Consider the following 13724-nt stretch of genomic DNA (forward strand, 5'->3'; position numbering starts at 1 on the left):
TCACCATTTTGCGCTGTTTGCCTCACTCCTGCGGGAAATTTGAAAACGGAGGACACAATGAACGTCAAATTTCTGAAAACAAGGGGGTGATAATATTGATAGTCACGTATTAGGACGCCTGCTCCTGTCGAAATTTTATTCATAAAATCGGTTCCATGTTACATTTCTTATAACATCCGATTTTCTTCTAGCAGGGGCGATTTCCGCTCCAGTCGGAAAAATTTTCTTGGAGATTTCCGGAATAATACGATCAGTATTCGAATAAACTCACAGTTCACTTCGGAAGAACAACGAAATTAATCAAAATTAAATTTCCAGTTGAATTATTGTATTTTTCACGAATAATCAGACTTTAGCGACGAAATTTAACTCGCCCTAATGTGGTACTGACCTAACATTTGTGTCACCTTTCCGCCTTTTTTACCCGATTCAGGCAGAAGCAGCTGATTTTGTCATGAAAACATAATCAGCTGGTAGCTGAGAATAATGAGGATGAACGTTAACATCGTTGAACCAGCTGGTTTTGTTGTGTAAACATGACCATCACGCCGGAAAATGTTGAAGAAGAAAGAATGAAATATGTTCTAATTTGAGTAGTTGAAAAAAAAATCGATGATTGATTAATCGATTATTTAAAAAGAAGTGGACATCCCCACCATGCAATGACAGCTCGACGAATAAGGGTCGATTCAAATATGACGTCCATCATTTTTCCGGATTTTTAGACCCCCCCCCCCAACTGTCACGCTTTTTTGTATACCTTATACATGGCGTGTCACACTTTCTCAGACCCCCCCTCCCCCCTAAATGATGGACGTCATATTTGAACGACCCCTAAACGTCATTCGGATAGCGCATGCGTTTAGTGTGTAGTAGTACCTCTTCTGACGCTTGGTCGCGACACATTCACTAAAAAGGAGTCGCCAAAAATTCGTAAGAGTGACCTGTATTGTTAATATAGTATATTTCTAGATTGAGTTTAAATAAGGGCGAAAGTAACATGAGAGAGTTCTCTTCATCGACTCTCTCTTCTAGAAATTACAGTGACAAGATGCAAATTCAATCGAACTTTTTTACATTTAGACGCTAGGTTGCATCGCAACCTAGCGATTTATGGCCAAAAAGTTCAATCATACTTGCATCTTGTCACTTTAATTTGAAGAAGAGAAAGTTGATGAAGAGAACTCTCTCATGTTACTTTCGCCCTTATTTAAACTCAATCTAGATTTGACCGAACTCAAACCCAACGGAAAGAAAGTTACAAAGATTTAGTGAAAATAGGCATTGTTTTCGGATATTGCACTTAAAACCTTGTAAATGATTATTTTTTCGTTGATTTTTTTTTATTATTTTGATGAACTGTAATCAAATAAAATATCATTGCATCGTGCTTTCATAAAAGTGATTGAATTAGATTCAAACTGCAGATTGCTATTCTGCCTGGCTGCTAGAATTTGTATTTAGTAAGTTGTAGAAGTTGTATTACAAATAGGTTCATTTACTCAAATACATACAATAAAAACATTTAGTTTAAAACAAAGAAAAACAAACATTATCTGTTTCATTTTATACTTGTCACCTATTGCTATCGTGATATCGTATCATCAATGATTGACCTTGCAATGCATAGATAATTTTTACACCGATATTTCTGTTATCATATTACCACTAGCTGATTTTGAAACCTAGTCTTGAAGTTGGAAAGCAGCAATAACATAGAGTTGCGTACAAATCAAATGACTTTTGAGAACTGGTTGTTTCGTTCTCCTTTTTATGTTGTTGGAAGCTGTTGTTAACTTCTGTTCCACTCAAATTGTCTAACATCTAAAAATTTGTTTTCTGATACTTAAACGGTTTATTCTTTAAGATTTTACTTGTTTTGTTTTTAAACCAAACATTAGTTCCTAGAAGTTGGATGGTTGGTTGCGTCAGCCATCCAGTATCACAAAACTTCCCGTACTGTTGGCCAGTGACACAGCACAGCATTCACTGAAAGAGTGTGTTGACTGTCGTCCGGGGGATACACCTTTTTTTTTTTGAAAGATTAGGATAACGTGTAGACCTAATTCGACAAAACAGAACAATGATCGTCCTTGGGCGTGCACTACCGCAAGGCGTCATAAGTACTCTGCTGTCTTCTTGGTTCTTGTTTAGAGCTCACAATGTAGATGGCGTTTAGCAGTCTTCGCACGCTGTATTGGTCCATCGGATCGATGAACGTAGAATACGTAGAATTTCCGTTTCCTCGAATCAGTGTGTTCTTTTGTGGTATTTTGCAAAGCAGCATGCATTTCCTCTAACATTAATCTTACAAACGATAAAGTAGGATAAACTTATAAAGTTTATATCGTGAATCATCTTAAGGTAGAACTTGAATTATCCATTAGAGTAACAAAGAACTCTCTGCGGAACGAGCGTCCCGGCAGCTGAATCTACAGGTCCATGTCGAACTGCTCCTGGTGTTCATCGAACTTGGGCGGCGAGTTATGCGGTTGTTGCTGTGGCTTCGGCTTGCTGGTGACTCCGGTGGTTCCATTTCTGAGAATGTTGTGAGGTAGGTTATTCAGGTTAGACGGCGGGGTGCGTGCCAGTGGAGAGTTTTTCAGATTCATCAAGAAGGCACGCTCGTAGACGATGCGGGTACCTAGGGAAAAAAGATGGATAGGAAACAGAATAGATTAGATTGTGGTCGTCTGGTTTGATGGCTGAATTTGAGCTTAATCATAAATGATACGCGTTATCTGGCCACGCCATTTGGAGCTTTAATACAGCAAAGAACAATCGAGGTCATCGCACAGAGCTATGATGATCAGTGCAAACGTGCAAACTCATAGGCTAGGTCCTGGATCGAGCCGGTCGAGTCCGGTCAAACGAGTTGACCTTTCAAAGCGAAGCCGACGTCAATGGACAAGGCCTAGAAAATTTGCACACAAGCAAACGAATACGATGGCGCGGCTTCATCAATCTATTTCAATAAAATATTCAAAACAGCTCAGAAATAGAAAGAACGAGGACTGAACAAATAAAAATGGCCGATAAGATAAGACATGCCGCCGCCTGAAATTTGAGTTCAACATTTCAACTCAGAGAATTCACCACGTGACTTTCATCACCTACCAATTTTGAATCCACCATGCGGTCTGACAAAAAGATCTATCTCTTGAAAGCTGCTGCAGACTGGCAGTCTGTGGTTGTTTGTTTTCTCTTAATCCAAATTTAGTCGACTTTACATCATCACCATTAAGTTGGTTGTACCCAGCCAAGTATCCAACGAGCAACAACAACTAACCGTCATCGACTGTCGACAAAGATGACGTTAGTTAGCTGCGAACGCAGTGTTTACTTTCTTTTAATTTTGATCGTAACGATGAGGAGCTCTTACACGATCACCCCAACAACCCACGTCAAAGTGCAATGAATCTCTTTCGCTGATGGGGGATAATTTTAACCACGCTGCTGGCTAGCCGGCAGGCAGGATCGCTGCCAAGTGTGTTGTTCCGTAATGTCCGAATTTTCCGTTTCCTTATTGTGGCGTACCTGCGTAGTAAAAAATTCGCTTTCTGTTTAACGAAGATTCGACAGCCGTAGAAATGCACGCGCTCAACAGCTGCAAAGTGTGAGGAACAAAGTCGGTATTAGCCTAGTTGTATGGTATTTCCTGTTTTTTATCTTTAGGTGGGGAAAATGGTAGAATTATATCCTTCAACTAAACATTCTGCATAACCGCCGCGTTTGAGAAAACTGTGTGTGAAACCATGCGTCTCCATTTGTTCTTCAAGTTCATTCACTTATGATAATTCCACCAGGATACAATTTGTGCTTCACGTACAGTAGACGTTCGAAAAGTGTAAAATGTTTACGTTTCAGTTACCGAATGTTTTCTGATAACTGCTACAACTGACAGACGTCAAAAAGCTATCAGTTACTAAAGAACGTTTCCAAACGTCCAATTCTAGGACCAATTCCAAAGTGCATTTGAAAAGCATTGCATCGTCGCTGACTTTTATTTTGACAGATCGCGGTACGACAACTGCAAATTGTTGCATTTAGCGAACTTTCAATACACCTACGGAACGTCAGAATCTAGATATCCCCAAGAATTCCAAATAAGCTTATGAAGTAAGCATTTTGCAATCCTGCTCCACGAGCGGAGACCTATTATTAATCAAGTGGGAGACTTTACATCTCGGTCAGTGTATTGAATGCTCGAACGCTTCAACCTATTTTTTTTTTGACAAAACATTGTCACTCAAACACATGGATTGCGTAAGCGATTCTTTCGATGCGATATTTGCTCCCTTACTCAAACAAAACTGACCGGGGCCCGTTCAGGTTGGGATCCATCAACACCACACCCCTCTGACACCTAGTTGGACACATCGTCAACAACATCGAGGAAGTCGCACTTCAATTAGCGAGGTTTCTTTTTGTAAGTCGACAAAACACCAGAATCAATTATTAGAAACTTACGTTTCGCACAATATGAGCGCGAAAACAACGCTTCTTTGTGTCTGTGAAGTCGGCTTCCGTACGACCAGTAGGTAGTGTGATAAGATAGAATAAACCTACAATAAATGATTCGTCCTTGATGTCATGCGTAGTAAAATTTGCAAAGTGTCAGCTCGGTCGCGCGCTTTTGCTCGCAGGTCGTTGACTGACGAGTGAGCACGCGGTAGCGCGAGTGGGTTTGTCGAGAAAGATGTTGATTCCCATTATATTTTATTATAATCTTCTTCTTCTCTTTTTATTATAGGCGTAACGTCCCCCGTGATACAAAGTCTGCTTCTCAGTTTAGTGTTCTATGAGCATTTCCACAGTTTTTAACAGAGAGCTTCCTCTGTCAATGATCATTTCGCATGTGAGTATTTGCCCAAGCAAATCAAGGAAATTCAGGCCAAACATGTCTAAAGGTCCAATCTGCAGAAGAGAGGCTCTCTTTGGTTTCCCTCTCTTTCGTTAATATCTCAGCTGTTTATTTGTATTATGATTGTCTCCTTGCATTGAACGATGGTCAAAACAATCTCCTTTTGATTTGTACTGCAAGAATAGTTGAAAAATGTACCATTATATTTCAATAATTGAAAGAGAAAGTGAACAAAGAGAGCCTCTCAAATGCAGATAGGACCTATTGAAATGTTTGGCCTGAATTTCCATAGTGAAAAGTTCCTGGATCGAGCGGGAATCAAACCCGTCATCTGTTATGCTGAATAGCTACGCCTTTACAGCTGTGGCTAAATTGGCCCTAATTATATTATAATAGGGGTTTTAAGCGCTTTGTGTTACGGTGCACTTTTTGACGACAACAACTTGCAGATTTCCGCACAATTCTTCTTGGTTTCTTTCGTTTGTACCAAATAGCCAGTCTGGCACCTGTTTCAAATTGTTTAGTGTTACGTGTGCTGAAAAAAAAAACGGCATACAATTAAAATGTTTCAAATAGATTTGGTGTCTTGCCCCTAGATCTCATGTCAATTTCTGACAGGTTATGTTCGAAATAAATGTAAATATTTATGTTTTGATTGCCAGGTTGACTCTAACGAGCATGGAAAAACAAAGAGGAGAAATGTCAAAATTGGAACAGTCGATTTGCTGTCATCCACATACAGTCCCGATTCGTTCGTTGGCGGCTCGTTAAATGGGCTGTCTCGATAGTTGAATGTTCACTGGTTGGGGCAAAACCCAATTAAAAAGCACTGTCAATGTCAAAATCGATGTCAAAACGAGTTTGACGTCTGACCGCCGTCGCATCGCAGCTCCTATATACAGAACGTTTGTGCAAGTATGTGAGTGCTTCGTGACATATTTCTCTTCACTTGCGTATGTCTACAGCATTTTGATCAGTTGTCAGTTGGCCCAACGAACGAACACGATTCGCTAATCGGGGCGCAGTCGTGACCCAACGAGCGAATCCTCACTGTAGTTCCAATCGAGAAGGAGACCTGTCAAATTGATAAGGTTTCTTCACTTTGGTATACTCGAGATACTTTAGTTGGCCCCTAGGGGCAAGACACTGTGCAATCGAGAGCAACTCTGAGAGATTCTGAGCAACTCCTTTTATCGATGATCGACGAAATTTGTTGAAAAACATCTCGAAAACTGCAATTTTTATTCAGCACACGCAACACTTTGCAGTTTGACATTGTTGCCAGATCACACTTTAGCATAAATGGGAGAAACCCTTAGGAACTGTGTGGAATTCTGAACAACACCTCTAGAGGAAATCTGCGTTCGAAATGTTGCTCAGAATTCTTCACGATTCCTCAGGCTTTCTCCCGTTCGCATCAAAGTGTAACCTGGCATCAAATTCAAATCCAATAGTGTTGCATGTGCTGAAGGAAAACGATGAAATTAAATGGAAATATTTCAAATAAGTTGCTCAGAATTTCTCAGAGTTGCTACCGTTTGCACGGTGCCTTGCCCCAAGGTTGGCCCTATACGATAATATTGATTTCCACCACAATTTAAAATCGGCCAACCGGCAAATACAAAAGACACACCTCTTGTTTACGAATGTCGCCCATCCTTCCGACTTCCATCCATCACCGTTTATGTACGTAACGTCCCCGGTAAACATGTTATCATCCAACATCATTCTATTTTTGCGCACGCTTTTTAGCGGACTCGATTATTTATAGTTTACGCTGCGTAGAAAAACTTCTCGACAGCTCTATTTCAAGTTTCCGGAATATGCCGTCAATGCTATGTTTGATAGAAGGGAAACACAAGTTTCCGTATAAAATGATCAAACTGATTGCGAAAGATTATGACATGTGTTTTGATAAGTTTTGTTCTTTATCATTTTTGATGCAGACGCGATGTCATTCGTAGCCTAGGGGCAAGACAGAGCTCACGAGAGAAAATTTGCGTTCGAAATGTTGCTCAGAATTCCTCACAATTCCTGAGGTTTTCTGCCGTTAGCACCGAAGTGTACTCAGGTTTTCTCCCGTTTGCACCGAAGTGTAACCTGGCATCAGTTTCAAATCCAATAGTGTTGCATGTGCTGAATGAAAACAATGAAATTAGCCTCTGCATGCTGTGAGATTTTGACTTTTACTGCGAGCACTGTGTTCAAAATTCCTGTGAGAGTAAGCAGGACAGCAAAAAAACAGAACTCGCAGTAAAAGTCAAAGAACAAAAGAATTTTGCCAGCATAGACAGGTTAATTCAATGATAATGTTTCAAATAGGTTGCTCAGAATTTCTCAGAGCTGCTCCCGTTTGCACAGTGTCTTACCCCAAGTTTGTGGCTGTCAGGCTAGTTGAAATATTAGAAGTTTAGAACTAGGAGCAAGACAGAGCTCACGAGAGACAATCTGAGTTCGAAATGTTGCTCAGAATTCCTCACAATTCCTAAGGTTTTCTCCCGTTTGCACCGAAGTGTTACCTGGCATCAGTTTCAAATCCAATACAGTAGACGTTCGATAAGTGCAACATGTTTACGTTTCAGTTACCGAATGAAATTCGCTAACTGCAATGACTTACAGCCGTCAAACAGTTGTCAATTACTGTTGGACGCAGCCAGAATGCACTCAAAAACATCGCAATGCAGCTGTAGTGCATCTGAAAAACATCGCAACTCTGTTGACGTTTAGTTTTTGACAGATAGCGATGCGATAACTGCAAAATTGTTGCACTTAGCGGACTTGCAGTTAAACCGTTTGCACCGAGCGAACGCCTACTGTAGTGTTGCATGTGCTAAAGGAAAATAATGAAATTCATTGCTAGATTAAGAACTTCATAAACAACGTACATAGGGTATTTGTGCCATCAGTAATCTCACGCTCCCATATTCATCCTATTTGGAAACAAGCGATTACGGCACCGATTGATTCCGTTCTTTTTGTTTTCATGGATGCTCACTTCTAACAAAAAAAATACAAAAATAAGAAACAAAATCAACAGCGCTTCAATCCTTTGTTTTTCGTAGGATGAAAATGGGAGCCACATGCATAAGAAGGGAACCAATACCGGTAATCTCTGAAAATAGAGATTACTAAATTGATCCATTTCAGAGATCACGAAAAAATGCTTAATCTTAGCTAGGAAACATGGTTACATCGGGAAATGCCAGTACCCCACCGTTGGAAGTTAAGGCCTAAGGAGTGTTACTAACTTTCATAGCAACGTTACTTCAACGATTTTCTCATGTTTGGCTTGTTATAAAACTAAGCGATTGATATGAGAGTCCCTGTTTCAATGTTATTATTAAACAACGCTAACTTGGTCACTTTTAATGCTTGTAGTACATCCTAGATGTACAGTAGACGTTCGCTCGGTGCAAACCCTTTAACTGCAATGCTTTTTAACTGCAAGCCTGCAATTTTGCAGTTATCGCACCGCCATCCGTCAAAAGGAAATGTCAACAACGATGCGATGTTTTTTGCATGCACTCTTGTTGCAATGCGATGTTTTTCGAATGCACATTGGTTGCATTCTGCAGCAACTGACAGTTGTGTGACGTCTGTCAGTTGTTGCAGTTTTCGAATTTCATTCGGTAAGTAAAACGTAAACATGTTGCAGTTTTCGAACGTCTACTGTAATGCAATCATTAATAATGACAAGAAAAATGATAGTACAGTAGACGTTCGAAAACTGCAACATGTTTAAGTTTCACTTAGCGAATAAAATTCGATCTGCAACAACTGACTGACGTCAAAGAGCTGTCAGTTGCTGTAGAATGCAGCCAATGTGCATACTGAAAACATCGCACTGCAACCAAAGTGCATGCGAAAAACATCGCATCGCTGTTGATATTTCGTTTTGATGGATAGCGGTGCGATAACTGCAAAATTGTTGCACTTAGCGGACTTGCAGTTAAAAAGCATTGCAGTTAAAGCGTTTGCACCGAGCGAACGTCTACTGTAGTAGTTGATATCACAATTTTCTAGGCTTTTTGCCAATGAGAATGGTTGCATCTAAATTTCAACATTGGCAATCAATGTTTGCTTTTTTTATTATGAATATTATTAACTTATTAGGTCTATCAGGCTTCAACTCACTATCAGTGGCACTGGATCGTCTACCTAAACACAATCTTTCATGCGTACACGTGTCTTTAGTGAGATGGGCAAAGTCAAATATTTATGGCACTCTGTTCCCCTCCAATGCAAATTAATTTGATGATGATCGTCTTTCATTTCATACACACAACAAGTGATTCCTTTATCATCAGCCAGCAATGAATTTGACTTTATTGCCACTCCCGGCAGTTGTAATCGTACCCGTCGTCATCATACACAATCAACACTGACGTTGGTTGAGTCAACAGCGAGCGGTTCGACGTCTACGCGGATAGTGTCCCCCAATTGAACCGCATAAAAATTGGATTGAATTGATCACGTCGACCGGCTCTACCCACTTCACTATCACAGCCCTTTTGTGTGCATAACACGCCGGCCGTATACAATATACGCAGACCGCATATAACAGTCGATGTATAGTCGGACATAGAAAACGAGTTGGGGCTGGCGGCCCTATTTGGATCCCACATAGATTCGAGGTGACAGACAACCAGACCAGAACAGGTAAAACGAGTTCCCCAAGCGCGCCGCCGTCGTGCGCTCTAGTCGGTAGATAGGTATACGTAGGCAGGCCCCTAGATTTGTCGCGATGAGCGCGCGGTGTTGAATATTTAGTAGTAGCTCTCCGCTGTCCGGATCGTTGATCGTACATTTATGAGTCGAACAAAGAAGTCATCTATCCATCCATAGTTAGTATGGAGTGTCCTCCTTCTGCGGATAGATTTCTGTCGGCATACGGCAATCTCTGTGAGAAAGGTCTTTGTCCACTAGATCCAGTCGCACATGCCGCCCGCTACTGGATGAAAATTGAATTGCAGATTAATATTTCCGCTTCATCAGGCCATCATCGGAGATGGCGTTAAAAGTCGAGTATTCCACGCGAAGCAAGCCAAATTCTAGAGTGTACCATCGCAGACTACGCTTCAGCAGTAGGACAGCGATTGCGTCAGCTAAATATAGCACTCGTTAGCTGTTCGTGCCAATTGGTCGCAAAGATGCTGTTCCAACGCCAAACACGTGTTTTTGGGGAGCTACACACTAAATTTCACACCAAACGGAAATCTAGACATAATTCATTTGCACCACAATTTGCATTAATTTGAATACTTCGCGGGTAGGCCTACCGAACCACTTCATAGTTCACACATTTGCAAAACTACGCATTAACATTCGAGATACGCCCGAAGGACGAATGGGTGTATCTTCTTCATTCGCCAATATTCGCACTCTGCCATCATGAGCTCCGCTTCACGTATACCACACAACACAACACAGTAGGCCTGCTAGTACGCAGCAGACCTTGGATGCGATAAGCCAGAATAACGCGTACCTTTGTCACGTAGCAGGCGATTCTCTGTGATTCTTCTTTTTCACAGAGTGCTAAGTAGGTACTTACCTCCAGGAGTCGTGGAATACAGAGTACCACCAGGTGTCGATGAGTAGATATCGGGCATATCGGCGGCGTCATGGATGAGGACTCTCTTGGATGGAATGGCCTGCGTCTGGCTGCAGACTTGGCGTGCGATTGGCGATGCTGACATGATGATGTAGTTGTTTTTTTTTTGCTTTAAGCTTATCAGGTACTTTGCTAAACTTTGTACTGAATTCGATAATTCTGTTCTACACTTTGTAATACGCACTCTTGAACACACTCTTCAATCAGAACCTGCACTCACTGACTGCTCGTTGCAGAACAACTATCAAATTGGCACTTGGCAGTATCTATTCGCTCAATCTCTCTTGCGGACCGTAACGAGAAGGGAGCGGGGCAGTTTCGAACCAATATCAGCTTCCTGTTGCAGAAAGGGGGAGAAAGCACTGGTGTGTGGTACAGCTCCTACTGGGCTTCCTTTCTTTCTTTCCGTGAAGAACGTCGTAAGCTGTCGCAACGGTTTGAAATGCTGGCACTGACTAAAGATTCGGCGTGGTTCGCGCCGCAATTTAAAGCAGCACGAAAACAACAACATCCACATCGCGAGCAGAACTGCGCGTTCGTCGTGGTTCGTGGGGCGCAGGGCAAGGTAGTATCCAGGGGGTGGAACATGGGCGGGGTGGCAGCGGAGGTAGCGGTGGTGTCGAAGTGACCGGCTGATTGGGATTGCGTCGCAGAATCCCGCCCATGTGTATGCACCCAAACTCTCTGTGTTAGTAATTGGAGGTTCTTATCTTCAGTCCACTTCTTACTCAAACCAACCGAAGAGGAGAAAAGAATGTTAAGCCATTCAGTGTAGAAATGCTGAGATAAACAACCGAACTCTAAAGGATTTTTGATTGTGCGATAACTGATTAGTATGCCCTTCAAGAGGTCCAACTGCTCTGCAACCGGTTCTTCAGCATCCGAAGGCACGCCTCAACGGCGCCTATACATTAATCATCCCCTGGTGACATTAATAGAGCTCTTCCTTCAATTAAGAAAAAATGTGTTTAACAATCATACCTATGCATTTCTTCAAATTAGATCAACAATTTCTAATGATCACTTCTTAATCTGCTGTTGAAGTAAAGAATCAAAACTTTAATATAAAAGTTATAAAGTGTACTACTGTTTTATGTTTACGTTATAGTAGATATTCGATAACTGCAACATGTTCACGTTTCACTTATAGAATGAAAGTCGATAACTTCAAAAACTGACAGACGCTAAAGTCTTGTCAGTTACTACTGAATGCATGTAATGTGCATTCGGAAAACATTGCACTGCACAGAGCGTTAATGATTAATCATAAATTTAATCATGATTAATGATTAATGATTAAGATTAATCAAAAATCATTAATCATAATGACTAAAAAAATTTATTTATTCATTAATCATTAATCTTAATCACACTGATTTCGCAATTTAATCATTAATCAGTAATCATAATCATAAGGAAAAAGAATTAATCAATCATTAATCATTCATTACCAAAAATGATTCACCATATAAAATATATGATCCAACATAAATTGGTTCAAATGCTGTTCTAAGTGTGATTCTTTTTTTCAAAAATCTCCCAGACAAAGAAACTTTTACTTTTGAAACTTCAAATATATTGTAAACAGCACAAAACCTTTTAATCATTTCCAGTTTTTATGATTGATTAATCATGATTAATCATGACTTTTAATCAATGAGCCGTTTTTAATCAATAATCATAATCAATAATCACAGATAAAACCAATTTTAATCATTAATCATAATCTTTAATCATCCTAAAAATCAAATTAATCATTAATCATAATCAATAATCACCGAATTTAGAATTTTAATCATCAATGATTAATCATGATTAAAAATTTTGTTAATCATAACCGCTCTGGCACTGCAGCAAAAGTGGTTACCAAAAAACAAAAATTACTTCGCTTTTGACATTTTGTTTTGATGGCAAGAGGTACGATATAGCCACAACATTTTTACGCTTAGCTTCAATTGAATGGCATTATAGACGTTTCACTGAATCTGTAACGTCTACTGTACTTTACAGAAAAAATAATCAAAATCAATTTGAGTAAAAATTCCTCTAATCATTTAGAAACATATTAAAACCAATAAAATTCCTCCACTGAAATGACCCATTATATGAAAGTCCAACCACACTAGCCTATAGCAAAATGCATCTCCATCTCGCCGGGGGCCGGATCATTTATCAATTAAAACTCATTACAGCGTGCAGCAAAACACGTTTCACAGTGCGCGCGCGATCGGCTGCTTCCCATCCATCCCATCCCTTGCTCCAATTCTGAGTTTCGCTTCTCGCGTATAGTATGTAGTAGCGCTCTCCTCATTGGAAGAAGCAAGAAGCAGTAGTGGAAGAGGCGACGCGACGTCGCGATATGAGGACGGAACGGAGAGGGAACACTTTGAGGGAATCGTATGATATGATGGAACCGCAAAGCCGAGCTACCCGAGAGCTGCTGGCGAGAAATTCAACATTGTTTGCAAGCGTTTCCTAACGGGTGGCCCAAATGAGTGATGCGTAGAAAAAGCAGAAAATATGCACCTGATTTGTTTTGAGCTGAACATCAAACTCGTGATAACAACACTGAACTTTTGTCATTTTTCAGGTTTTTTTTGGTTCGCCGAAGAGTGTAGCGAGCTCGCGGATCATCCTTTACACCGTTCTCATGCACGCCACCAGAGATCGTTCTGGAATACACCAAAAGCTTGCAAATCCTCCTCGAGCATGGTCCAAGTCTCATGTCCATAGAGGATCATCGGTTTTTGCGTCCAGTATATGGTGCATTTGATGCCAGGTTAATCTTTTTTGAACGCAGTCTCTTACTGTCGTGTGCAGTATAGTTGTCCCTTGTTCTATGGTAATCCCTATGATCATGGGACAACTATGCTGCGCAAGGCAGCATAATAGGCACGAATTCCACAGATGATGCGCATTTGGATTTCACATATTTATCACGCTCACGCGTTTGTCACGGTCGCCATGTCATATGCTTGAATTAAGGAAAGTGGAAGTGTTTGTCACGCTTACGCATTAGAGAAACAACACTACTCGGTTGAAGTTTGGAATAGAATTGATTTTATTCGTCAGTATGGTTTTGGTCACGGCATAAAGATCACAAGGCAGGCTAGTAACCTATATGTAAACATCATTTTTGGATATAAACATGAGACGTCTTTCTTATCGTTTTACGTTGATCAAATTAGTGAGGAGTACTAGATCATTGTGTTCACGCCTATGAACGATTTGAATTACGTCATCAAAAAA

The 13724-nt window shown here is 40.6% G+C and overlaps 1 protein-coding gene across 1 annotated transcript; it reads right to left on the bottom strand.

The window, feature by feature from the left end:
• Positions 1 to 1321: 1321 nt before the first annotated feature.
• LOC109420252 (eukaryotic translation initiation factor 4E-binding protein) lies at positions 1322 to 10942 on the bottom strand. Its single transcript, XM_029854536.2, has 2 exons — positions 10416 to 10942; positions 1322 to 2644 (listed from the first exon to the last, which is right to left on the bottom strand). The coding sequence occupies exons 1-2, from the start codon at positions 10558 to 10560 to the stop codon at positions 2433 to 2435; spliced, it is 357 nt and encodes a 118-aa protein (XP_029710396.1). The 5' UTR covers positions 10561 to 10942; the 3' UTR covers positions 1322 to 2432.
• Between the last annotated feature and the right edge of the window lie 2782 nt (positions 10943 to 13724).

The sequence above is a fragment of the Aedes albopictus genome, chromosome 2, assembly GCF_035046485.1.
Source record: "Aedes albopictus strain Foshan chromosome 2, AalbF5, whole genome shotgun sequence".
In the NCBI taxonomy this organism is placed as follows: Eukaryota; Metazoa; Arthropoda; class Insecta; order Diptera; family Culicidae; genus Aedes; species Aedes albopictus.

Coding starts and splice junctions, on each gene's coding strand:
- LOC109420252 (XM_029854536.2), bottom strand. CDS start 10,560: ATGTCAGCATCGCCAATCGCACGCCAAGTCTGCAGCCAGACGCAGGCC. Junction 2,645..10,415: donor GTATTCCACGACTCCTGGAG/GTAAGTACCTAC, acceptor TTTTTTCCCTAG/GTACCCGCATCGTCTACGAG.